The 25,622-nt window shown below is 42.1% G+C and overlaps 1 protein-coding gene and 1 pseudogene across 1 annotated transcript in view; one reads left to right on the forward strand and one right to left on the reverse strand.

The window, feature by feature from the left end:
- Positions 1-25,622, forward strand: part of STXBP6 (syntaxin binding protein 6) — a 242,605-nt gene that overhangs the window by 174,418 nt on the left and 42,565 nt on the right. The window contains exons 3-4 of the mRNA XM_088025058.1: positions 21,496-21,626; positions 22,541-22,706. Coding sequence (XP_087881184.1) covers positions 21,496-21,626; positions 22,541-22,706 — 297 coding nt within the window. The remainder of the gene's footprint in view (positions 1-21,495; positions 21,627-22,540; positions 22,707-25,622) is intronic.
- Positions 18,827-19,766, reverse strand: LOC114217981 (14-3-3 protein theta pseudogene; annotated as a pseudogene).

Genomic DNA, 25,622 nt, shown 5'->3' on the forward strand with positions numbered 1-25,622 from the left:
CCTGAGTCTAGTCCAGGGCTTGCTGCCTCTCTCTGAAGCTTCCTCCTCTCAGAGTCAGTGCTGCGATTCAGTGAGCTCCATTCCAATGCTAATGGACCCAGGTTCCTTCCCCCACGCAGAGCAGCTTCCTCCACAGAGGAGATGGCTTAGTTTCTAGGCCAGGTCTGGAGTCTGTGATGCTGTTGTGTTCCACAGTGGAATAAGTAAGGAACTACAGGGCGATCCAATACCAGGAACATGGTCCCCTGCTGGAGAGCCATTTTAATGAGCATGTCCTTCTGACAGGTGTCAGGAAGGAGCATTTCCTCCCTCGCAGGAAATGGCAGGTTGAGCTGTGGTTCTTTGAAAGGGACCTTTCTAAGGTTCCAGCAAGAAACATGTTATGTATTCTCACATAAGTTTCCTTTTACTTTGTTGTCTCAGCAAACAACTTTTTCCCCCCTCATATCTGAAAAGTAGCTGTTTAATTAGCTTTACTTTTTCAATTAAGATGACCTTCCATCCATGACAATGCATGAACCATACTAGCGTTCTGCTTGGTTTATATTTCGATGAACAAAGCTTGTTTACATTAGGAAGTAATTTGGGTTCCAGCTGTTTTTCTCCAAAGCCTTTCAAGCATGGTGGCCAAGATGACATGGATGGGATAGAGCCTGTGGCATAGTGTGGTATGTACCTATGGCCAGAACTAGAGCAAGGGCTTTTGACGATCCTCATTGGAACATGCCTTTCTTTGAACCAGAAATGGAGGCTGGTAGTCTAATGAATCCCATTATAACACAAATCTGATATAAGGGCATAAACACGGGACACCAGAATCAGAGTAACTAATCCTCTCATCCCCTCTGGCGTTGATATGCAGCCTGGATTCTGCTACACACACACACACACACACACACACACACACACACTCAGGCCACTGGCCAGCAAATTTTCCTTGTACCCTCAAAAGGTGGAGAGAAGGAGTGAGCATTTTACCAAGGACAAAATGGGAGGGGTGGATTTCCCCTATCTCTTATAAATTGCCATTACTTAGGATGTAAAATTCCCATTTGCAGTGCTCAGTGTATGCTAATTTTAGTTTGTGATCCTGCAAAGGCTTCTCTTATCTCATTGATAAGGCAGTAGAATTGACAGTGGAGATCTTCGGCACCTGCACATCAGCAAGAGTAGGCCCCTCAGCTCTCCGAGGTGGGTATGGTGGTCTGTGGATTGTCAGACAGGATGTCTTAGGAACAGAGTGTACGCAGGAGTCCAAGTGGATATGGCTGCCCTTATGTGGATATGGACACTGTCCTTATGAGTTCTTCTCCCACACCCTCATGTTTCTATCACGGAAAAAGGAGATGGAATTTCATCCACAGAATGAACCTCCTTCCAAAGGAAGAGGGAGAAGGGAGAAAGTTTATGGTTGTGGTTCAGCACAAAGGAGGAAAAAAAAAAAAACGTGGCATGCAAAAGGCAGTGACCTTTCCTGCCCTTCCTTCTAGGGGCCACCACAAGGGCTCAAGTCCAGACATGGAAGTCACTGTTCTCATTTGTTCATGTCATTAGAATCTCAAACCAGTCACGCTGTAGCTGTTCCCACCTATGCTCTCTCCACTCTGGAAATGTGGCTCTTTCACCTTACATTCTTGTACTTGAAAGAGTGACTATCCTCAGGATGTAGTCCTCCTCCTCTCTGAGAGATCCTATTTCATCTCTTTCTTCAAGTCTCCCTTTAGAATTTGCCTCCTCTGAAAACTGGCCTGCCTCTTCGGGCCTGTTGAACCCTCCATTTGCACTGAAATATAAATTACCATTTCTCACTTGATTTTTTTTTTTCATCTAAATGTAATCTGAAAACCCTTTGAGAAGCGGGGACTATATCCTATTTTGCCTGGAGTGCCAAAAAATTAATTAATAAACAAGAAGAGCCTACTATAATATTATCAGGGAATACATTTTCATTTGAGGGAGCCTCCTGGGTTCTGAATTTAGAATATTTGATAATTCATCGTAAGTTTGGCTAAAGCTCCCTTTGCACTTCCTGTGGGGGAAAAATGCTTCCCAAGCAAATGAAGAGAATGCTAAAATAGGTACAAAAAAAGTTTAACCTATTAAACTAAACAAACACCAAAAAACCCCTGCAGTTTAGGACTGATCATTAGCTTGTAAACAGCATATTTCCTTTGTGTTCCTGAATTAGATTCAGTATAACAGAGTCCTAAAATGAGTGTTAAAAAGAAATACCATAGACCTTTTAGGAAAGGGTGGGAATGTGGACTAGACAGCCAAGGAAATTCTTGTGGCAGAGGAAGGATCTGGAATTGACCTGTGAAGGGTGGGCACAATTTAGATTTGCAGGAGGTGGCTGTGAAGGCATCCCAGGCTGAGAAGTGTCTGGGAACAGAGGCATGCAGCCAGGCAGGCTAGGACATGTGCAAGGCCCTGGCACTTTAAGATGCCAAGTCTCTGGTGGAGTCGGTCTGAGAAGGACAGAATAGAAAGTAAGGTTGGATAGGTGGGGACCAGCCAGGCATCCAGCACCCAGGGACACTTATGATCCATTGCACTGTAAATTACTTAAGGAGTCAAACACTTATTTTTCTAAAAATAAGTTTATAATTCAGACTTGAATTCTCAGGGCTTCTGAGTGCTTCTTCCCATCAGGTTAACATCTTCTACATGTGACAGGATGATTGACAGCAATGGGAAGGACTAGTACCCAGAGCCATTTGTGCAGATTTCTTTCTAACTGAGGATCTACAGATGATGGCCTGGCATCAAGAGGGCAGCCTTTACGATATATCTGGGGTGGACACTGGCTTCTCACTGTAGAACTCTCAGTGATGTCATTGACCTTCTTAGCAGAGGAAACACATAGGAAAGAAACATTAATTCTGTCCTTGTAATAATATCAGACCCTAAAGTGGCCTTTGTGATGTGTGTTAGTCACTTCCTCAGAGTCTGCTTGGAATTGGCACAGTTTTGTCAGTGCTTATAGTTTTGTGATGGTTTGTGTGATGTGTGCTGTACAAGTATCTCGGAACTCCAAAATGTGCATGCTCAGCGTCGTATATGATCAGTGACCGCACACATAACACCACAATAGCAGAGAGGTCCAGGAATCTATGATTTTGTTGATAGGCTAAAATTTGAGTTTGAAGAAGTAAATCTTTATGGGAATCTTGGCATAGTTTAGTTTCTCTGTTTATTTAATATTGCTAGTTCCAGGAGAGATTTCTTCCTTCACACAGGTGCCAGTATCCCTTGATGCTAAGGTCTACTGAAGGCTCAGCAAAGTCTCATTAAAGAATGGATCTGTTGGCCATGGGGATCTTGGCCTGTGGAGTCAAGTGGGAAAAAAAAAAAAAAAAAAACGGGTACAAATGTGTACCTGATCTAAGAAGGCCTCTCTAAGGATGATCAGAAACTCGATTTCATTCAGCCATCAGTGGAACAAGAAAGAGACGGCAGGTACAAAGCCTGTATTACCTCATTGTTCCACAGAGACAGGTTCTTATGAAGTTACAGCCTCCTGTGAGCACAGTGCTTCTTTCAAGTCCATGGTCCTTGGCGGTGAGATTTGAGTGGACTAGAACTTAGGTTATGGGAAGCTATCCAAGTGGCTGAGTTAGTGATACTATAACATTTGGAAAATGTGACCCATCCTCATCACAAACCCTCCAGGCCCCATCCTGCAGTGAGCCTTGGTGGGAAAGCAGCAGCACGGTGCTGTGGAGATGAGATCTTTTATCATTTGCTTCTGCAGGTAGTAAATATTCAGCTGGTTGCCGCATTGTGAGGCTTCTGGTGACCTTTGGACCCCTCACATCATCATCTGGCACATTCCTGATACACAGTTTGCCAGAGCGAGACCTCTGGCACATACTCATCCTCTCCATGGCAATTCTTCAAACCATGGAAAACTGCCAACTACACCTACGCTGTTGGATAGACTTCATGCACAGCCTTTCATTTTGTATCTTTTCTTTCCTTTTTTCTTTTTTTTTTCATTTCGTATCTTTTTATTTCCAGTGCCATCCTGCCACTTTCTAACCCCCATTCCCTGATATTCACAACATTCATGCAACAGATAGTAGTGATGCTTAGTGCACACAAGGAATCCTGCTAGATACTTCACTGTACTTTGATTAGGAGTGGGGGCTGGAGAAGGGATAGATGCAAAAGCCATGATTAACAGTGTAAAATTCTTTAGTGAGAATAGGAAATAGCTTCTCTCCGTCAAGGTGCTCAAAAGGGGCTTATATACCTGCCATATGGAAATAGTGGCAAAAAAGAACGTAATAAGTAGGCAAAATATTGGGACTTGGTGACTGGCTTATAGAAAAAAATACAAGTTTAGAATGTCAATTAAAACTTTAATCTCTTTGAGAATGTGGCCATACAATGGCTCCCTAAGTACTCACAGTAGAAGATGACCATAAGCGTGCAGCATCATGGTTTTCGAAAATACTGGCATACCCGAATAGGAATCCAGATCAGTCCAATGCTGAATGGGAACTTGTTGCATTGTGTTCTCCTTTTTAAAGTGTATTTAGATCTAGCTCTTTGTCCTAAAGGGAACATGAAGAACTCAGCTTGGAGGTCCGTGGAGGTAGTCATTGAAAAAGAAGACCCATCTGGGTAGGCTGAAGGAACTGGCAAGGTTTTAACTAGGAGAAAACTGGAGACCAATTAAATGACTTTCAAGAATATGAAATGCAAATGGCATTAATCATAACCTCAAAGGAGAGTTTCTCATCATGAAGCTCTTTATTAGGGTGAGTTGTAAATTATTGTGGAGGTAAAAAGAAGTTAGAGAAAGAATCTTTATAAAGTAGCGGAGAAGGTAGCATGCCCAAGACATGGGTGGAGAGTAAACCTCTTGAGACATCTTCCAACTCTGTAATTCTGTATTGCCTAATTCTGTACTGACTGCAGGAGAAGTGCAACCCACACATGTAGAATCAGTTAAGGGAGCTTTAGTTATGTAAAACTGGTGTAACATAGCAAACAGAACTTTAACTTGTACATTGGAAGAAGGCAAAACGTTGCTTTTGAATGCGCCAGTGAGGTTAGAATTTTTAGTATTTCGCTGGTCTAAGGAATTTACATATTTTGTCCCTGGTTATATGTGCTAAGTTTAGTTTTAAAGCTAGTTTAAGTTACTTTGCAATGCAAAATTGGTGATTTCTACCCCAAAATTACAGTCAGAATAGACTGAAGTTCTGAAGTTTTGGCACCAGATTAATTTCACACAAAGGCTTTGAGAATTCAAAGTTAGTAGGTCCACTTACTAGCTAGCATGCGTGATTCTTCATAACGTACTCTCTACCTAACATAAACCATGTCTATCTATAATGCTTGCTCTTGCTATTAAAGAAAATATAATACCTTCTTTACTTCCCTAGTGGAGGGCACACAGTGGCATTCAGTAAAACTGAGAAACTGCACTCCGTAGGGTATACACCAGAAGGTGGGGTAAGCGCTCAGCTCTGTCCCTGAGCCCCACAGGAACAGACTTTAGTGACCACGGTCAGCGTTTGCTGAGAGCAGCAGCTCCTCTCCTTGGCCCAGTATGGTGACCACTCTCTGATTCAGATTGGCCTGATCGAATAGCCTCTGGTCTAGGCTCCACGTCTGAAGGAGAGGAAAGATACCATGGGGCAAGCAAGTGGAGGCCTGCCGACATGACCAGCTGAGTTGTGAGAAGAGCTAACATATCAATCATTAGTTGTGCCTCATCTCCTTAAGACAGTTTGTCCTCCAATTATGCTCCAATTTATGGGGAAATTGCCAGTGGGGAATTGGGTAGAGAAAGCTGAGCATATCCCCACTCATTCAGCATCAGAGGGTCAGGTGTTTCGCTCCTTTTGTTCTGAATCTTCATCAAGGCCATGCTGTTGGAAGATCCCCAGGGATTTTTCTTCAGAAGGAATCATTTAACACAAGTGCCATCATTTATTTCAGAAATGATTCCTAGGCTGTCCATAAATACTAATGAGGTGCATAACAGTGTACTGCCCCTCAGCATCTGCAGCAGGAAGCACGGAGGTGCTGGCTATCTCTGCTTGGCGAACAGCTCTACCACATGTCAGAATCTATAGTCAGGTGTGCCTGGTTTTTTTTTTTTTCCTTCTCCCATATTGCCTTAAATGAACCCAGACAGAAATAAAACAGACATGGCCAAAAAGAGAGTAGGGTAGGTGAGATATTGCTAACCACACATTGGTACATACAGCAAATCCTTGATCATTCCTGATGAGAATGGAGATACTTCATGCGACGCATACTTGAGTTAGGACTCTGGGTAGGGCACCCCGCCAGGCTCTGAAGTAGACGTAAACTCTAATTCTCAGGTTACTGATAATCTGGTAGCTGAGATCGCACATACAGATAAATACAAATGTCTTCATTCCGACACACGTACAAAGCGTGATATTCGATGGACAGTGGTGTACAGTGCACTAGGCCTTAGGGTGTGAAGCTGACTGGGACTTGGTGACTGACCTTGAGGATGCCCTCTGGGAGGGAGGTCAACAGCTATGGAGAGTAGGACAGACTGCCCCTTTTCTGTGTGTCCATGACTGCCATCAGTCTAAGCCACCATTGCCTCTCCTGGATTCTTGCGGTAGATGCCACCCCCCCACCCTGTGATTTCCCTGCCTTCCCACACACTCCTGCATGCCCTATTGCCCGATAGCAGTTGGCCAACACTTTTCAAATGTAAACGAGATCCTGCTACACCAGTGCCTCATGCTTACCCAGGCTGGGACACCGGGACCTTTGTGAGCCCACAAATTGCTTGCCTCCATGAACTCACTCATTCTTTCCTTTTCTCGGGCTTCTTTCTCTCCCTTGAACATGTCAAGCTCTTTTCCACCTCTGACCTTTGCCACTAACTTTTGTGCCTGATGAAACAAGGAAAATGAGGACAGAAGAAAAAGCTATTGTGTTTAGTTAGGAGGCGTTTTCATGTTCATGGGGCAGTTGCTAGAGCACGGGAAGGGCACAGGGAAGTAATGGAACTTCTCTCATCGCCACACGTTTCAAAAGAATGGGCAGGACTTGAGGACTGGCCTTGTTAATAGAAGATTCTCATGGGAAAAGAAAACATTAAGCATGTTCACAGGCGGAGTGGAAGAAGTCTGAAAAGATGAAGACGGAAAGCTTCATCCCAGAGGAGGGGTAACTGGAGTGTTTCCAGAATAGACAGGCAGGGAGAGGACCATGAACCCAACTGGAGAATTTTCTAAATAGGATATGCTTTTCAAATACCAAGGTAGATTTTTATAAAAGCCAGTGTCAGAATTGCTGTGAATAAATTCACTTCTGTTATGGACTGAATGTTTGTGGCTCCCCCAAATTCGTATGTTGGAATCCTAAACCCCAATGTGATGGTATTAGGAGGTGGGGCCTTTGAGAGGTGATTAGATCATGAATAAGATGAAAAAGATGAGTGCCCTTTTATTTAAGAAAAAGAAAAAGACCCCAGAAAGCTCCTTGCCCCTTCTTCCATGTGGACACAGGGAGAAGGCAACTATGAAGCAGAAGGTGAGCTCTCGCCAGACACTGACTCTTAGACTTCCCAACCTCCAGAACTGTGCGAAGTAAATTTCTGACGTTTATAAGCCCTCCAGTATGTGGTACTTCATTATAGTCATCCAAACAGATGAAGACAACTTGCAAGTTTGCACATTCTTTCCGTGTAGAGAATATACTGGGTGCTGTGATTCTGTTACCAACAGTAACCTTGGAATGAACTGATTGGGGCTGAGATATGCCTATCAGGTTGGTGATTTCGAATGGGTACCAATTCTTAAACCCTGTCGTCATCATCACCATCTTCATCATCATCATAATTGTTGTTGGTGGTTTACATTTTATTAAGGTATAGCTTACCTATTGCAAGTTATAGAGATCTTAAGTGTACTATTCAGTGGGTTTTTTATCTGCATAAAAACCCATGTCCTCATCACCCATATCAACATACAGAACTTTTCCAACATCCCAGGAGCCTCCTATCTACCTCCATCAAAGGCAATCTCTATTTTGACCACAACTGCCATAGATCAGTTTGTGAATTTTTTAACAGCTTTATTTTATTGAGGTATAATTAACTTATCTGAGTGGTACAGTTGGTGAGTTTTTACACACATATATATATATATGTATATATACACCCATGAAATCCCCACAATCAAAATGATAAGCCTATCATCCCCAAATTTCCCTCACTGGCCCCCAACATTCCCATATTCCGTGTCTGCATGCAACCACTCATTTGCTTTCTGTCCTAGACATCAGTTTGCATCTCCTAAAATTTTATATAAATAGAAACATATATAGTATGTACTCTTTTCTGGTCTGCCTTTCACTCGGCATAATTATGTTGAGATGGATCTTTAGGTTGTTTCCAGTTTTTGCCTATTACAAATGAAACTGCTGTGAATATCTGTGCACGAGCAAATACATGGTAGGGTCAGTCTTTTTCATTTTAGGCATTCTAAGAGGTGTGTCATGTGTCATAATGGTTCCAGTGTCCCATTTCCCCGATGATTAATAATGTTAAGCATCTTTTCCTGTGCTTTTTTTTTCCATCCACATCTTCTTTAAGAAGTATTTGTTCACATCTTCTACACATTTTTTAAAAAGTAGGTTTCTTTTTATTGAGTTTCAAGAGTTTTAGAAGTATAAAGTTATAAACATAGAAGTCCTTTATCAGATTTTCAAATATTTTCTCCCAGTTTGTGCGTTGTCTTTTTCGTTCTCCTGAAGGGCAGAAGTTTTAAATTTTGGCCCTACCTAATTTCTTCTTTCGTGAATCGTGCTTTTAGTGCCAAATCTAAGAAGCCTCGCCTCACCCAAGGTCACAAAGATTTCCTTCTGTGTTTCCTCCTAAAAGTTTTATAGTTTTAGGCTTTCACACGTAGGTCTCTGATCCATTTTGACGTATATGGTACAAAGTATGAGCTGAAGTTCCATTTCTTAGCATGCAGATGTCCAGTTCCAGTATCATCTGTTGAAAAAACTATCCTGTCTCCAAGGCACTGCCTTTGCACTTTTTTTGAATACCAATTTCCCATATATATGCAGGTCTTTTTCTGGACTCTGTTCCACTGACCTGTGTGTCTGTCTTGACACCAGTGCCACAGATGTCTTGTTTAGTCAAATATCAAGCTTATAAGTGGGTAATATCAGTTTTCCACAACTTGGTTCTCTTTTTCCCCTCAGAGTTATTTTTGCTCTTTAAGATCAGTTTTCTAGTCTGCCTGGTGAAAACTCTTTCCAAAGCCTGTTTCCTCTATTCGTTGTGAATGGTTCTTTCTCTGGCCTCAGGTAATTTCCTCACGTACATGTGGTGAGAAATACGCAGCTAGCTACTCAAGGCTGAATGTCTGCAGATCCCCAGTGTTCTTTCTGTGTGTAGTTTTTCTCTTCTTCCTTACTCTGACGTGAGAATATTGAACCCTGGGGCTCCCCAGGCTCTCAGCTCTGTCTCTTCAACTCACAGAATCTGCCAGTCTCTGCCTAGGCTCCTCCTCCGTGCACCACAGCCTGGAAGAAACTCTCAACGCAGCAAATAAACACAGGTGATCATAGGGCTCACCTCATTCATTTCCCATTTCTCAAGGATCTGTCCTTCATTGTTGCACATATTTTGTCCATTTTGGGTTGCTTCAGGCAGAAGGGTGGACACAGCACCACTCATTTCTGTTTGTGTAGACACAGGAGTAGAATTCCTGGGTCGCGGAATATTGCATGTTTAGCATTAGTAGATATTGCCTAGAGTTTACCAAGATAAATTCAGTTAATTTTAATTATAGATCTGTTTCATTCATGTAAATGACATTTGTCTTACCCAGAACATGCCACTAGATTTTAGTCCTCCATTTAACACAGTAAAGAGTGAAGGTGGCAGGTTCTTAGTGACATCATTCACTTTTTTTAGATGTTTAGTCAGTGATGTACACCCTCATTTAGCTTGTATTATTCCAAGTATTAAGTAAGTGGTGGTGGAGGCGAAGAAGAAGGAAAGCAGAGAGAACAGGTAGGTCGGTCTTTGCTTGACTGGTAGTCGTAATTATATTTGACAGCCTGTTTGCTAAGTAATAACAGCTTTGATTTTTCCAGAAACCTAGTGATATTATATGTTTAGTACCTAGTCCATTAGAAAATTCTCTGCTGTTTTGCCTCCTTCAAGGCAGAAAAAAATTATTTTGCGGGGAGTAGTCTTCTCACATCGAAGGAGATCCCCATCCACTTAACATTCTCCCATGGTTCTTTTAGACTGACTACTCATAAGATTATATGCTCAGCAGTGGGTGCATAATGTCAGGGAACATCGCACCAGGCCCTTCCTCCACACGATGGTGAGTGAATGCCCCTCTTCACAGCTGCTGAGGGACAAGGAAGTAGAGGCTGCAGGAATGACTCACTCTCTTCTCACTATTAGGGGTATTTGAGCTCTAGAAGGCTCTTTAGCCACCCTTCCAGATAAAATACACAGTGAATTTCTACCAAGTATGACACTTCCCTCCAGAGGGTCGCTCCTTGGCCTAGATATAATGGAAAATAGCAAGGCAAGCATAACATTAAAGGAATCTCTTTTTCAAGTTTTTATTCCCAGCCCTTGAGCTTCTTGTAGAGTAATTTAATTCGTTCTTGAGTCAGGTACTACTTCTTTGATGCCTTTGTCTTTAGATCCTCTGTTTGTAAATCTCCCAAAAGAATAGATCAAAAATGATGTTTACATCTGTTTCCAGAATTGAGGAAGTAAGAACAGAACAAGACTCTCTGACTGTAGTTAACCCCTTCTGTTATTGCCCTGCGTGTTACAGGGTTTGGGATTAGATTTAATCTCCTCAGTAGCCACCGTGGTTCTCACTGCTCTAAGCATCTGTTTCCTTGGCTTGGGCCTGTTTGTTCGTTTCAAGTTACACCACATAAATCAGATATGTTATACCCTCTCCGTATAAGGTGTGAAGTTGCAATAGCTAATACTAGCAGGGTCTTATAATTCATTGTAGGTTTACTCTTTATCTAAAATGCATGCAAATTGATTTTCTCCTCAAGTCCATGGAGAAAAGTCTCAGGAAGCTAAAAAAAAAAAAAAAAAAAAAAAATCATGCACAATGGGAAATCTTGGATTGCTGAATCTCAAGCCCGAAATTGTGTTTTCAGGGAGGCTGAAGCAAACAGAATTGCTTACAAGGAGATGCTGCTAGAATAAGGATTGCAGGAAAAGAGATTTCCTACAAAGTTCTAACCCAAAATGTATCTCCTTCTAGTGTCCTGATATTTCTGTAAGTTCTTGGGTTTTGCCATTTTCTCCACTCTCCCTAGTTGTCAGGATACTCTTCTTTTCTAGTAAGAAAATAGTGCAAATCCCTTACAACTGTGGTTTGACCGTGAAACAAAACACTTGAACCTGAAATAAATTTTTGGTTGATCTGTGGTTTCCGGTGGGCTTAGAAACTGTTCTTCCTTTCGTTGAGGAGCTGTTCATTTGTTCCCTCCTTCATGTGTGCACGCATACGTAAACTAGCGCTTTGTATGCTCTCAAGACATCATGATGCCAGCATGGAGGGGACACCTTCGGTCTTGCAGTGGGGAACGCAAACCTTCTGGAGATTTAAGCTTTCTGATTCCCAGCTAAAGATGTAACAGCCCAAGACCACCTGTGGTGCACCTGACCCCCTCTGTAGTCATTGACTTGAAAAGTAGAATAGCCTTTAAAAAAAAAAAAAGAAACTACATATTTTTACAATTAAAAAAATAAAGAACAGGGTAAAGGAGATTAAAAATAGAAGGGACAAGGTTTTAGAAATACCAATTAGATCCCATATTGATATGTGACATTGAAGTTGCATGTTCCAAAAGTAATACCATTTCCTTGTTGGTAAATTGCAAATATTGAAACCCAGTAGTACTTCCGGCAAAGTTGGTGTGGGGGGGGGTCGCTGGCTCTATTGATGTGTAAGCTGTTAGATACCATCCATATGGTGCTGTACCTTCATACTTGGGCTTTTAAGCATCCTTCCTAAGGAATGCTTGATGCAAGATGTTTCTTATTCCCCTCCTTCTCCTGAAGGATTTCTCCAAATTTCTGTGCAAGAAGTTTCCCAAGTAGTTCCTTTTTCAGTATCCCTTTGGAAAAATTTCCAAGGCTTTCAATCTCTTCATCCTCCCATTCCTTCTCCAGTTTGGAGGGGAGAATGTGATATAAGGTACAGGCCTTGGAATTAGTGATACCAAATAAGGAGTCTTCTGTGTGGAAAACTTCTTTCTTTGTGATTATCCCTAGTGTAGTCTCAGGAAGTCTGTCTTTAAGAACAAACCTCAAAGCCCTTGTGCACTGATCTCCCCTGTCCTCCCCTTTAGGGTTAGTGGAGCGGGGACTGTTGAAGGCCATCCTACACTCTTCCCCAGGGGTTGGTGCTCAAAATTGAATACCACTGTTTTTGCTGTGGTTTTTGTTTATTTGGATGAAAAATGCCCCCTAAAAATAGATTCAAGAATACCCTTTCAGGCCTATTTGGGTCCTGTCAGGAATCTGGCCAGAGAGCCCCCAGAACCTGACATAGGGAGGAGAGGGATCAGGCCCCAAAGCTAAACTCAGCCATTTCATGAATTGGTCTGGTTAGAGCCTGTGAAGTCTGAACATTTATTATATCCTAAATGGGAACACACTTTGAGAAATACTCTTGGAAGTCAATGATCAACCCTGTGTAGAGCACACCGTGCTCCATTTCCCAGTAACTATAGCAGTGATGATGTTCCCCTGTTCTGAAAATATTTGAAGGAATAATCTTTATATTCTTGCTTCTTGGCTTTGTAAGCATTCAGCTGTCTCACCAGAAAGAACTGCGGATGCAGCCTCAGACCTGATACTTATTTCTCCGTAGGTACTGTGAAATCCACCTAGAATTATCATATATTAGAGTTTTGGGAGAGCATTAAGGAAACTAGTTCCAAGTAATCATTTCTCACATTGGTCCCTGAGCCCAGTTCTTTACCACATCAGCATCCAGGAGGTGTGCTCAATCTTGCTTTTACTTCTGGAACCACATTTCAGAGGATTTCTCTCTTTTTTTCCTTCATGTCAGCCACCTCTGACAAAGAGCCACCCTGATAAAATTCTATGTGGACATCACTTTTATTCCTTGCTCCAAATTTTTTCTGATCAACAGGATTGTTGAAGTCAAAATGTCTGGCCATTGGACCACAGCAGAGTAGAGAGCTAAAACATACCACAAAACGCTCACTTTTCACTTTTAACTATAAGAACTATAAGGTCATGGTAGGAATAAGCGTGATGAAATTTTAAGGTATTTTAGGTACTAATTATGGTAAGCTCTGCATTTTAGCTACCTAGCCTCAATATCAAACTATATTATAGATAGGATTTGTTCTTCAGCATCTTTTAAAATAGAAATGATCACATAAAAATGTAAGATGATTCAGTTGGAGTTTAATGTGTATAAGAAATGTGTGTGCAAATGTTAGTGAATATATGAAAATACCTATGAAAAATGAAATGTAGAGGCTATTGAGGTGATGAGTAATAATTTTGTTTATAAGATGATTATTTGTTTATTTTAAAACTGAAACTAGATATTTTGTGTCTTGAGCAAAATTGATTTTCCTGTTTGGAATGATTGACAAGTGATGCTGTGTGAATAACGAGATTGTAGGGGAAAGCTGTAACTCCTTAAAAAGTCTTTCAACCATTAGACCTTGAAATGGAGGATCAGCCTGTTAACAATCACTGGCAGACCAGGCACCTTCTCCTGGTTTGCGTAATAGGCAAGTAACTTGCATTTCTGTCTTTCTTTCCTCATCAATCTTTGTCCGTTCCTCCACCAATTCCGGACTTACTATAAGACCAGGTTTGAGCTAAGAAAGTGCTTTGCTATTGGCTGGCTTGTTGGTTTCCAGTTAAATAGAATTTTCTGATTGCGCAGAAGCGAGGCTGGTGGTCTCCACTCTTTGACTATACTAAGTGTCTTATTTTGTATTTGAACAATCTTTAATGGAGGGCCCATCTTTAAAAAAAAAAGACCTTTTTTATGCCATTAGTTGATGAGGGAAAGATATTTTACTACCTGAGTAATGATGGTGACGATATTGTAGACATAATAGTTTCTATCACTGCTTCTTAACTACAGCTGAGATGTAAATGAAGGCTACATGAAGGCTAATGAGGAGGCATGCCCCCATGAGAACCATATTCTTTTTATCAGAGCTGGTAGCAAAAGGACCTGGGTTTGGTCGGCCCCATGCTCCTGTTTTCCTCTAACAGAAAACAGTGGGTAACAGGAGTGGGAGTAAGTGAAAAAGCAGCAGCGTTAGGCCTGGATAACTCCAAAACATGACTTACTAAGTGAGTCCCAATGCATATGATGCAGTTCTCTTAGAGAAGCCATTTCCAGGTAAGTTTCATGATTATATCTAGGGGAACATCTGTGTTGTGATTGGCTGTAACACCTGTCTACACTTGACAATCACCACTTTACCTTAAAGTGGACCTTACATGCCAAACCTTCCACTGACAACTCTCTAATTTGAGATTAATAACATTTATGTCTTAATTGTATTTTTTACATTATTTTCTATTTAATGTAGGCAGAGCCATGTATCTATTTATTGCTTTAATATGCTTTGTTCCTCATTAGCTTAAGTGAAAAACCAAGTTTATTTAAAGGGAAATACTAAGGGAATAACAATTCAGGATATTGTCAAAATCACAACAGTAGTATCATTATTAGAACAAAAAATTCAGTTAGCCCTTATTTAATGAGCTTCCCACATGCAATAAAATGTGGCATTTGACATTTCAGCAAAAAGCTATAGTAAAAAGAGCAGTGGACCCTAAGCTCATTGTGTAAATTGCAGTTTTCTCATTTATAAACAGTATTTGGCAAATTAGTGCTTTCCATGCCTCAGTTTCCTTGTCTGTAAATATAGTAATGACAGCAGTAACGCTGCCTCTGTCACAGACCTGTGGTCAAGTACAAGAGAAAAAACCAGAAACTGTATTTTTAAAAGATTTTTTTTAAAACTTTAATTGCTGGGGGCGCCTGAGAGGCTGGGTCAGTTAAGCATTGGACTCTTGATTTCAGCTCAGGTCGTGATCTTGGGGTCATTAGATGGAGCCCCATGTCGGGCTCTGCACTCAGCAGGGAGTCTGCTTGGAATTCTCTCTGTCCCTCTGCCCCTCACCCCACTCCCACGCTTGTGTGCATTCTCGCTCTTTCTCTAAAATAAATAAATAAAATCTTAAAAAAAAAAAAACCTTAATTACTGGGGAAAATGTCACTTGTTAGTATGTCAATTTCTAGGATCCTACCTCACAAACTGGTAGGAGATAGCTTACAAGATCCTTGTGGGGATTTATCTACCTCTTACATCTTTTAGGACTCGATGGACACGATAGCAATCTGGTTTTATTCTTCACGAATATTCCAGAGAAGCAAATTTCAAGTATTTTATCCAGATTTGAAATGAACAAAAGAACAGAATTTTGCAAGGAACAGAGTTCAGTGAAAGGAATAACATGGTAAGGGAAATCTCTGCGGATAAATGATCACACAAGTTTTTTTTTTTATGGAGTTTGACATGTAAGCTGAAATCTGAATGGCAAACAAGAGACAACCATAAAAAAACAAAGGAAGGAGTATTTCTATAAAGAGAACAGCATTTGCAAAGGGTAGAAAGGGGTTGCTATTTCCAGGAGCAAAAGGTGAAGGGAGCCTGGTGGACAAAAGGGAGAACGGAATGAGATGAGCATGGGGAGGTACTCGAGGCCCAGATCATGTAGGGCTTTGCGGGTCATGGTAAGGGCCTTGGGTTTTATTCTAAGCATTTTGGAATGCCATTGAGGAGTTTTTAAAAGATGGTTCAGTCTTCCATACTTAAGTTTGAATGGCCAGTCTGCTCAGAGAAACCAGTGTGGGAGAAATCATAGAAGTCTAGGTGAGGGCTCATGGTCTATTAGCTGGAATGTGGCTGCTTTAAGAAGTCTGCCTGACTTTCCCCAACTCTGCTTTGATCCTCAAAGCCCCCTCCCTCCCCAGCACCTCAGATGACTCCCGTTATGCATGAGCACTGTTCTGCATCATTCTTAATAGCCCGACCCCCCATCGCTCAGGTTCTTGACTTAGAAGCGTATCTTATTCAATCTTTGAATTGCCCACAAAACGGACTTTTGTGCCTCCCATCTAATAAATGTCCCGTAAATATTTGTGAAATAAGTTAACACACTCGCAGTGGTTTCAGCAGTCACTGTGCTCTAGAATCACCTAGGGAAACTGAAAATGTGGATGCCAGGCCACACCTCCAGAGATTCTGACTCATGTGGTTTGGTGTATTTGTGGTAAAAACTCCCGGATGATTCTGGTGCGCGGTTGGAGTGGAGAGCCAGGGAACCAGGCTGGTTCTGCGTGCTCTTAACCTGGGAATACCATGCTTACCCTGCCCCTTTAAATGCCTGTATATTTCCCCTGTCCTCGTGAACGTTAAAGGCACGACAGAAATGCCCTGGCTATCTGGCCTTTAAAGTTATTCAAAATAGTGACTACAGAGTCTATTGTATTGAGGATTCTCTCCACACTGGTTTCTCTGAGCAGACTGGCCATTCAAACTTAAGTATAGAAGACTGAACCATCTTTTAAAAACTCCTCAATGGCATCCCAAAATGCTTAGAATAAAACCCAAGGCCCTACATGATCTGGCCCTACCTCCCCATTCTCATCTCATTCCGTTCTCCCTTTTGTCCACCAGGCTCCCGCCATCTTTTGCTCCTAGGAAATAGCAACCCCCTTCTACCCTGAGTACTACTACTCAGTAGTATTAGAGTACTAATACTCAGTAGTATTAGAACACTCTAACATTACTGACCCAGGGTATGCTATCAGTCAATTTACGTTTAGACGGAGAAGAAAGATTCCTGTTTTTCACCGGACGTCCAGAATTTGACTGACATGTTTTTTATCAGCTCTGGACCCCAAAAGCACCAAGACAACAAAGGGGATAAAACATGGCTCCTTCAAGCACAGAACTCGGAAAGTCTGGCAATGGTGTGTTTGTGCAGTTGTTTTGATTTCAGAAGTGGAAAGTCTTTATTTAACTCTATATAATGTGTATATAATAATATAATTTTAAGGCACCTGCTTCAAAATAGAAACTGGGATGTTGGAGATAATAACAATAAACAAAAATTAAACCAAACTGGGCTCGGCGCCCAGGAAAACTACTGAGATTCCAAGAACTGGGCAAAGAATAAGGGAGTAGAGAGCACAAGGCAGGCAGGGTTGGAAAAATGACTGCTCTGCAGCGCCATCTCGGTTAGTAGTTCTGTGGGACATTTGTCATGTGGGTGGGGTTCCTGCCCTTCTCATTTCAGTGACAGGCTTCCAGTGCAACTTGCTTTTCTAAAATGTCAATCCTAAACATGCCAGTAATTACAGCGTTCCTGCATTGTGTTTTGAGTTTTTATAATGCTGTGAACCACTTGGAAATAAGTGGAACAGAAGTAAAAATAGGAGTTCATAATGACTTTAAAGCTAGAAGGAAAACGTTCATGTTTCCCAGGATGCCTAAATGTCGTGTAATTTACATAAACAAAGGAGGAAATCCTCTTTGTGTGTTTAGGGGTGTGTGTCTAATACAGGAACCCATGTTTTCCTGTTATTGAAAAGTATTCTTTAATCTTTTCAGCACATTTTAGGACCTGCCTGTATTCCAGGTATGTTGTTTCCTCTACCATGAAAACAGAAGAGCAGGGCATGGCTGGCAGAGAAACCTATTAGATCTCATAGGAGATACATGAAATAAATGCATTAAGTTAAATGGCTAGACTGATACTGTTGCCTGAATTTAGTTCGAGGAATGGACTTACACACAGAGCCATAAGCCAGACAGGCTGTGTGTGAATAGAAGACTATAAAATTTCCACTGATGGAAAGTGTTAAGGGGATGGTGACTTTTTTTTTTTAATGGTTTATAAAATGTAGTTTTATTTTATGTTACTCTGCTGTTACATAGGGCATAACATTTCCACAAGGCTTTTTTGGAACTACAGTCAATGATTAGCAACACACAATAGTGGTCCAACTCTCTACATGACAATCACTAGACAAACTGGACACCCTCTCATATGTGCACAAATCTGCATGGAAAAGTACTAACGTTTTAGACTTGGACTTGTGTACTTTATTTTCCCTTTCTAGTGTAGTAAGAAATGACATGCACCTTAATTTGCCAAAAGCAATGCTTGTGTTCTGGCAGCAACATGCTACTTCTATTACATAGTAAAGTGAATACCAGAACTACAAAGGCAGGAGGTGTAAGTGAATTTTTATTGGGAAGGGAAGTTGTCAACTTAAACAGCAGCAACGAAGAATGAATAGGAAACTTCCTGTTGTCACAGATATACAATACCTCCATCATATATGATACAGGAGGCATTTCAATTTGTGACCCCCAGCGCAGAAATGCCAAATGCTTTTCCATTCAATTGAATACTTCTGGATTCCTACCAAAAAGGAATACATTAAGAGCAAGGAAAAGTTGCTTACTCAAAGGAAACCCCTGAAGAAGAGTAAGGGAGGGAATGTAGAAATTAAGTTATGTAGAACACTTTGTAAATTGTAATGACTACATCTTCATATCTTCATAGTAATACAAAACACAGTCACTTGCAGAACTGGTTCAGATTACTTCAATACCAGATACATTTTTAGTCCTCTACATAAGTGTTTGGAAGTTACTTATGTTTATATGAAATGAAGCTCTTAATACTTTTCTACCGCAGTAACTGCACACCAGGAAAGCCAAGACAAACACAAATCAAGGAATGGAGTTTTCCCAAAGCTGCGGTGTGAAAAGACTATAAACAGTTGATTCCATACACAAGAGTGGGTTTCTTTGCTATAGGAAATCCAAATAGAATAAGGAATGGAGATGAGTAAAAAGGTTTCTTGAGGGGAAGAAGGATGACCACCCTGTATGCATTTAGTTTTCTGCCCCTTCTGCCACATCACATTCTTCTCCTGCACTGTCTGATGTCCATGTTAGGTTGTCTCTAAGCAACTGCATGATGAGGGTGCTGTCTTTGTATGAATCTTCATTCAGTGTATCAAGTTCTGCAATGGCCTCATCAAAAGCTGTTTTAGCCAGTGTGCAGGCAAGCTCTGGGTTATTAAGGATCTCATAGTAAAATACAGAAAAGTTAAGAGCCAGCCCCAGTCGGATTGGGTGTGTGGGCTGCATCTCTTTCTTGCTTATATCAAAAGCTTCTTGGTAAGCTCCTTGGGAATTATCTATCGTTTGTTTTCGATCATCACCACATGCAACTTCAGCAAGGTACCGGAAGTAATCTGCCTTCATTTTCAGATAGAAGACCTTACTCTCTGGATTAGTTGCATTGGCTATTAAATACTTATCCAACAATTCCAGCACTGTGGTGCAGATGGACCTTAGCTCAGACTCCACTTTCTCCCGATAGTCCTTAATCAGCTGCAACTTCTTGTCCGAGGTGTCGCTTTTCTGCTCGATGCTCGAGATGACTCTCCAGGCGGACCTGCAGCCCCCGACCACGTTTTTGTAGGCCACCGAGAGCAGGTTGCGCTCGTTGGACAGCTCGGCACCCTGCTCGGTCACGGCCTTCATGCAGGTGGCCATGTCGTCGTAGCGCTCGGCCTGTTCGGCCAGCTTCGCCTTCTGGATCAGCTCCGTCTTCTCCATGGGGACGCGGAGAGGAGAGCAAGGGCGAGCACCGACCCAGATCGGGAGGAGGCGTGCGGACGGCCTTGCCTCCAGAGCCGTCCCTGAGGAGAGCGGCTTCGAGGCCAGCCGCTCCTGAGGGTCGGCCGCCCGCCCTGCCCTCAGCCCCGGCCAGGCCCAGCGGATGGTGACTTTTTAACCATGAAAGTAAACGTAATTGGTATGAAATGTTCAGAAGCTTTTAGCCAAATCTAACTGACATAATGAGTAATAAACCTAAGCATTATTTGAAATTATTTTTTTAAATGTTTGCTAAATTCTGGTTTGGAGCAAAGGGGAGAGTGTCATAAAAAGAGGTCTTTAGTCTCGGAAGCCCAGGGCTCTCACCAGACGTGAGGGCACGGTGCCCACATCTCATTCGTCTCTTGGTCCCTGCGTTCCTGCGTTGATGACCCCGGATATTGAAACTGCCCTACACTCTCCTATGCATGGAGGACAGTCTTCTTACCAGCAGCCGTGACTGGAGCAGGTGCTTTCTGTCCTTCACCCCTCAAGGATTATTTTTGCCATCTGTTGAACATCTGCATAGTTATCTGGAAATGTAGGACCTGCAGGGTTATTGGAAACAAAGAAAGAATGTGCCGTCGATGCACAGGCTCATTAGGATTACATTCATTACAAGTAGTACTTTCCACTTTTTCTGGTTCCCTTAATAGCATCATTTCTGTTAAATTTTACAAATTCCTACAGCCAGGCCTCAGGAGGAACTTTTAGGAAAGCCCTTTTAAAACACTTAATGACCACCCCACCCTGGAGGCTCTAAGTCACGAAGTAAGCAGATGTGGAAATATCCAGAGTGACTCTCTCCTAGTGGCTGGTGCTTGGCCTCTGTCTGAGGGGTGACACTGTCCACCCTCAGCATGGAAAGGGCAAAGGAAGAACTGACTAAGGCTGGGAGAAGCAGCTGTCTTGGTCCTGCAGGTGTGGTGACCTCAGGAATTTGGGAGGGGGGGCAGTGCGTGAATGCCAAACACAGAAACAGATGCAAACTAGATTCAAACTGAACAATATTTTTTTTTCATTATTTGTTTATTTTTAAAGATTTCACTTATTTATTTGAAAGAGAGGGAGACACGCAAGAGAGGGAACACAAGCAGGGGGAGTAGGAGAGGGAGAAGCAGGCTTCCCGTGGAACAGCGAGCCGAACGTGGGGCTCGATCCCAGGACCCCGGGATCATGACCCGAGCCGAAGGCGGACGCTTAACAACTGAGCCACCCAGGCACCCCCAAATATTTTTTTAAAGTGAAGCATTACTCTATCTTACCGGTGAAGCCTGATTTATTTACACTGGAATATCACACTGGAAATATGCATTGCAGTTCCCTAGGGGAGCTAGTAACCTCCACTTCCTTTACAATTCAGCTTTTCCCAGTGAACTCTACCCTGATGCCTGCCAGCCCCGCATGCTGCTTTCCCTGCAGTTGGTCATCGTGCACTTGTAGCCTCCGTTAAAAGTGCTTGGTGTCCCTCGGTTGAGTTGTTTAGTTTGAATGAAGACATAAATGAAGTAGCCTTCACAATTATAATCATGTTGTAATTACTTGAGAGTGGAGAGTATAACTATTTCTTTTGAGTTCACCCCTCATCAAAGACACACATATTCATACTCTGTGTGTGTGTGTGTGTGTGTGTGTGTGTGTGTGTGTGTATACACACGTAGGTGTAATGAGAAAACAAACCAACCTTCGCGCCTGCTAATCTGAGTGGTCTTTTCTTGGCAGTGACAAACAAGAAACCCACACAGGCATCCATCACGAAGGTCAAACAGTTTGAAGGCTCCACGTCGTTCGTGCGGAGATCACAGTGGATGCTTGAGCAACTTCGCCAGGTTAATGGCATCGATCCTAATCGGGTGAGTGAATGCCCAGTGTTGAGCAAGGGTGTTCTCTTCACACGAGGACTCTCTCGCTGACCTTGGCAGTGCTGGTAGTTATCTGAGTCATCTCTAACAAACTATTTCTCTATTTCAGTGATGTGGCTAAGACTTTAGGATTTCTGTGTCCTTATGGGGAACTACAAGTCTTTTCATCATGTTTGATGCAGAAACATAAAGGGATGCATATCGAAGAAATGCTGGCTCCTGTATGTGTATCAGCCAAGTGCAAAGGGCAGAGTTCAGATATCATGTCCATGGTTATTAATATGAAAAACTACGTTCATCAAAGCTTCATTTATCTCCTAATACCACCAGTGATGAGGTTTTTTTTCCCAAAACAAATAGATGACACCTTACAAATTATGTATTTGGATTTATACATGAGAAACATTTTAAGGTAGAATTATTTATTTAAGTACTTTCCCTTTTGCTCACACATACTTGCTGTGCAAAACCTCAATAATGAGGAAAAATAAAATGTAAATTGTAACTGTATGCTAAAATAATAAGGGAGAATCTTTTCCTTACCAAAGGTTAGGGGCAAGATTAATTAATAGAGCTAAGAACCTGAAGGAATCCTTTTCCAGGTCCTTGGGAAGGCAGCATGTAGCCTAAATTCTGTCAGATCCATGTGTGGTATGCTGGAAGGGCTTTTGTGATACTAGCCTCCTAGGGACATCTATAAATACTCTTCAGATCTGGGGGGTTGCTTGATAAACAGAAAGGTGGACTCTCTTTCCATGCATCTAGGTGCTAATAAAGATGAGCCTTGTGATTAAGACCAAAGTTTTGAAAGGTGTTTTTGCCTTTACGAGTCTTTTGTCAGGAGTAAGCTGAAAGCAGCAGTTTTTATAGATTGAGATCAGTAGTTATTTCACTGTCTTTTCCAGGATTCTGCAGAGTTTGATTTGTTGTTTGAAAATGCATTTGACCAGTGGGTAGCCAGCACAGCCTCAGAAAAATGCACCTTCTTCCAGATCCTCCACCACACCTGCCAGAGGTACCTCACGGACAGGAAGCCGGAGTTTATTAACTGCCAGTCCAAAATCATGGGAGGTGAGTGGGCATTTGTAGGGCTTTGCTCATCCTGTCTCCTTAGACTCAGTTTTACATAAAAAGTTAGGTGATCGGCAGCATAATTAAAGACAAAAAAAGAATCAGGATGCTCAGAGTTAGACAGCATGAGAACCATTCTAGGGAGTTCTTTGCGTGCTAAATCCAGACACGGTGGTATGTTTTCACTCTTAACCAAAAGCTGGTCTTTTTAGAAGAATTAGCCACTTAGCTAAGACTGTTTATACTATGAGAACTAACCTGCCCCTTTATTAGGAAAAACTCTCAGTTTGATTTCTTTACTACCATTTCTGTACTTTCATTGCAGAGCACTGTTTTCTAGGCTGCTTTTTCCTATTATTTCTCATGATATTTTACAAATATTAACATACAAATTCTTACAGATGTAGTCCCTTTCTTTCAAATAGCAGCTAGTCTTAGGTTTATTCCTCGGATAGCATACAGAGCAGAGTGAGGCTGAGTGCTCTAAGCCAGCCTGAAGGGGTGAGTACCAGTGTTGGCAACTTAATGAGAAACATTTAGAGGGTGCCTAACACATTTCTTTTAGGTGGCATTTCTTTTTAGGGAATTGAAACTGAGCTAAAAATATTTTTAAGAAGCCTTGCCAGTCACTCTGTGAGTTGAGGAAGAGCGTTTCTGTCATTGCTCTTTTCACTAACCTATTCTCCTGGTTTTGCCCAAAAAAAAAAAATTTTGTGCACCAACTTGGTTTTAATCAAATGTCAAATGAAGGTCACATTATAGACATTGCATCTTCTCCTTGAGCTGTATGTATCTTTCGTATGAACATGGCACGGAACCCATTATTCCACTCTGGCCCCTGACGTACACAGCATCGTTTTGCCATTAGTCTGCTAGATGTCATTAGAGAAGATTCTGGCCAGCACATTGTTGTTATCCGCTGACATGTTGATGTTCCTCTTGAACAGTAAGTTGCTTGCATCCTAAGAACCTAGAAAGGTCTTCCTTAGGCGTCGATGCAGTATTTTATTACAGCTTCTCCATTTAGTCCTCGAAAAATGTTGATGAGTAGTGCACATTGTCTTCCAAGTGGCCCCATCCTGCGCACAAAAGCAAAAACTATTAGATGTAGATGTTGAAAGGAAAGAGATCATCTAACACTGGCCTCCTACCGTTTAGAAAATAGAATGAGCTACTGCTCGCCATCCTGTCTGTGCCCCAGGCGCTCTTCACACGGATCCCACGTGCGAAGCCTAGCTGGAGCAGACCTGGCAGGTCAGGGCGCACCAGGCTCAGGACCACAGACGACAAGAGTATTTCAGTGACTGCAAAATGGGCCCGGAAATCCCAGCTTTCCCTCATTCTTCATTAGGTGAGGCTTGTCTCTGCTATCCTAAAATCAGATTTGTTTCTTGATCTCAGGGTCCTCCTAGGAAATGTTTTTCCATTGGTGTCCGTATGGTCTGTAGCATACAATGGAAAGCAAGTAAACAGAGTCTCCTCTGAAAACAAGGTGACATTATGGGTTTGAAATTTCTGTTGCCCTTGGAGAGGGACTCCCCCCATGCATTCTACTTCTGCGTGTTCCATCCTGAGAGCAGAGTGGCCAGAAGCAGAAGCAGGGCCATGGGAATTGGCACATTTCCTCAGAAGGCGAATGTGAGGCAGAAGCAGGAGGACCCCAGCCTCACTCACTCCACTGTCCTTGCAGGAGAAACGAGTCTTGTCCTTCCTGCTGAGGTTGAGGAGAGCTTTGGTAACTCTTCCCTCATCTCACTGGGCGGTCCCTCTTCTCTTTTGCCTCTGAAGCTCACTTCCTTTCATGCATTCACTCATTCAGTCCTGGTTCATCATCCGATTATGCAACAAATAAGTACTCAGTACCTACTATGTGCTGGTCACTGTGCTACATCCTAAATATGGAGAATCATTCTGTATTTGGTTCCTTAGTAGACTCCAGTTTCACTACCCATATTCCAGACTGGTGGGTCCCTAACAGCCTTACTCTGCTCTTCATTACCTTCTTGAATGTCCTTAGACCTTCCCACACAGCCCCACCCAGCTGCTTCTTTCAGACATTGACCCAGCCCTTCAGAGGTTTTCCAGTGCCCCACGTAAATTATGCAGCGTTGAGAAGGGAATCCATATATCCAATGTTAACTTGCTAGTATGCATATTGGAGAAAGCTAAAGACTGATTTCCTATAGTAAGAAAGAGAATGAGTTAATGAGACCAAGTGCCAGAATTGGCCCTACCTTTTGTGACTGCTCCCATCTTCCTTAGAACTTATTTTTCACTGGTGTGACATGTGGAGGTTGGCTTAGAGACCTGGAATCCACTTCAGTTTTAATATTTTGAGAATCTCTAATGCCGAAGTTGTGTAGATGAATCACTTCTTAATTTAAGAGTCAACTACAAGACTTAGCACAATTAAATATTGACTGGCCTCAGGTTCCTAAGAAAGGCAAAAAAGTGTGAACTAAGCACATTGTAATTTGTTGGCAGCACGTATGTCCTTAATGAGCGCAGCCTATCTTATTTAAACAGTTGCTTATCCTTGATAACAGTTGTACCCAACACACCCTGGTTCATTAGTGTGCTGATCAGTCTTCCTTTCTGCCGCTTACCACAATTCAGTCTTAAAATTGTGTAGTGCTTGGTCACAACCTTCTGACCCCTTCATCCTTGGAGGTACCTACCCCACCTTCAGCAGATGAGAGCTGTTTCACATTTCACAGTATCTTTTGGTCTGTCCTCAGAGTATGGGCCACACATCCTGGACACGGATATTCTCTGAACTGTGAAACGTCATAGCTTTTTGTGATTTTTAAAGAACTAAAATCGGTGTTGGTATGCTTCCCCAACACCAAATTCTTTAAATATGTTGTTTCATTTAGCCTTTACTACAGCCTTTGGAAATATAATTTATTATCTCCA

Source organism: Eumetopias jubatus, unplaced genomic scaffold (genome assembly GCF_037043125.1).
Source record: "Eumetopias jubatus isolate StellerSeaLion01/CBP00866 unplaced genomic scaffold, mEumJub1_p1.0 scaffold_7, whole genome shotgun sequence".
NCBI classification, from domain to species: domain Eukaryota; kingdom Metazoa; phylum Chordata; class Mammalia; order Carnivora; family Otariidae; genus Eumetopias; species Eumetopias jubatus.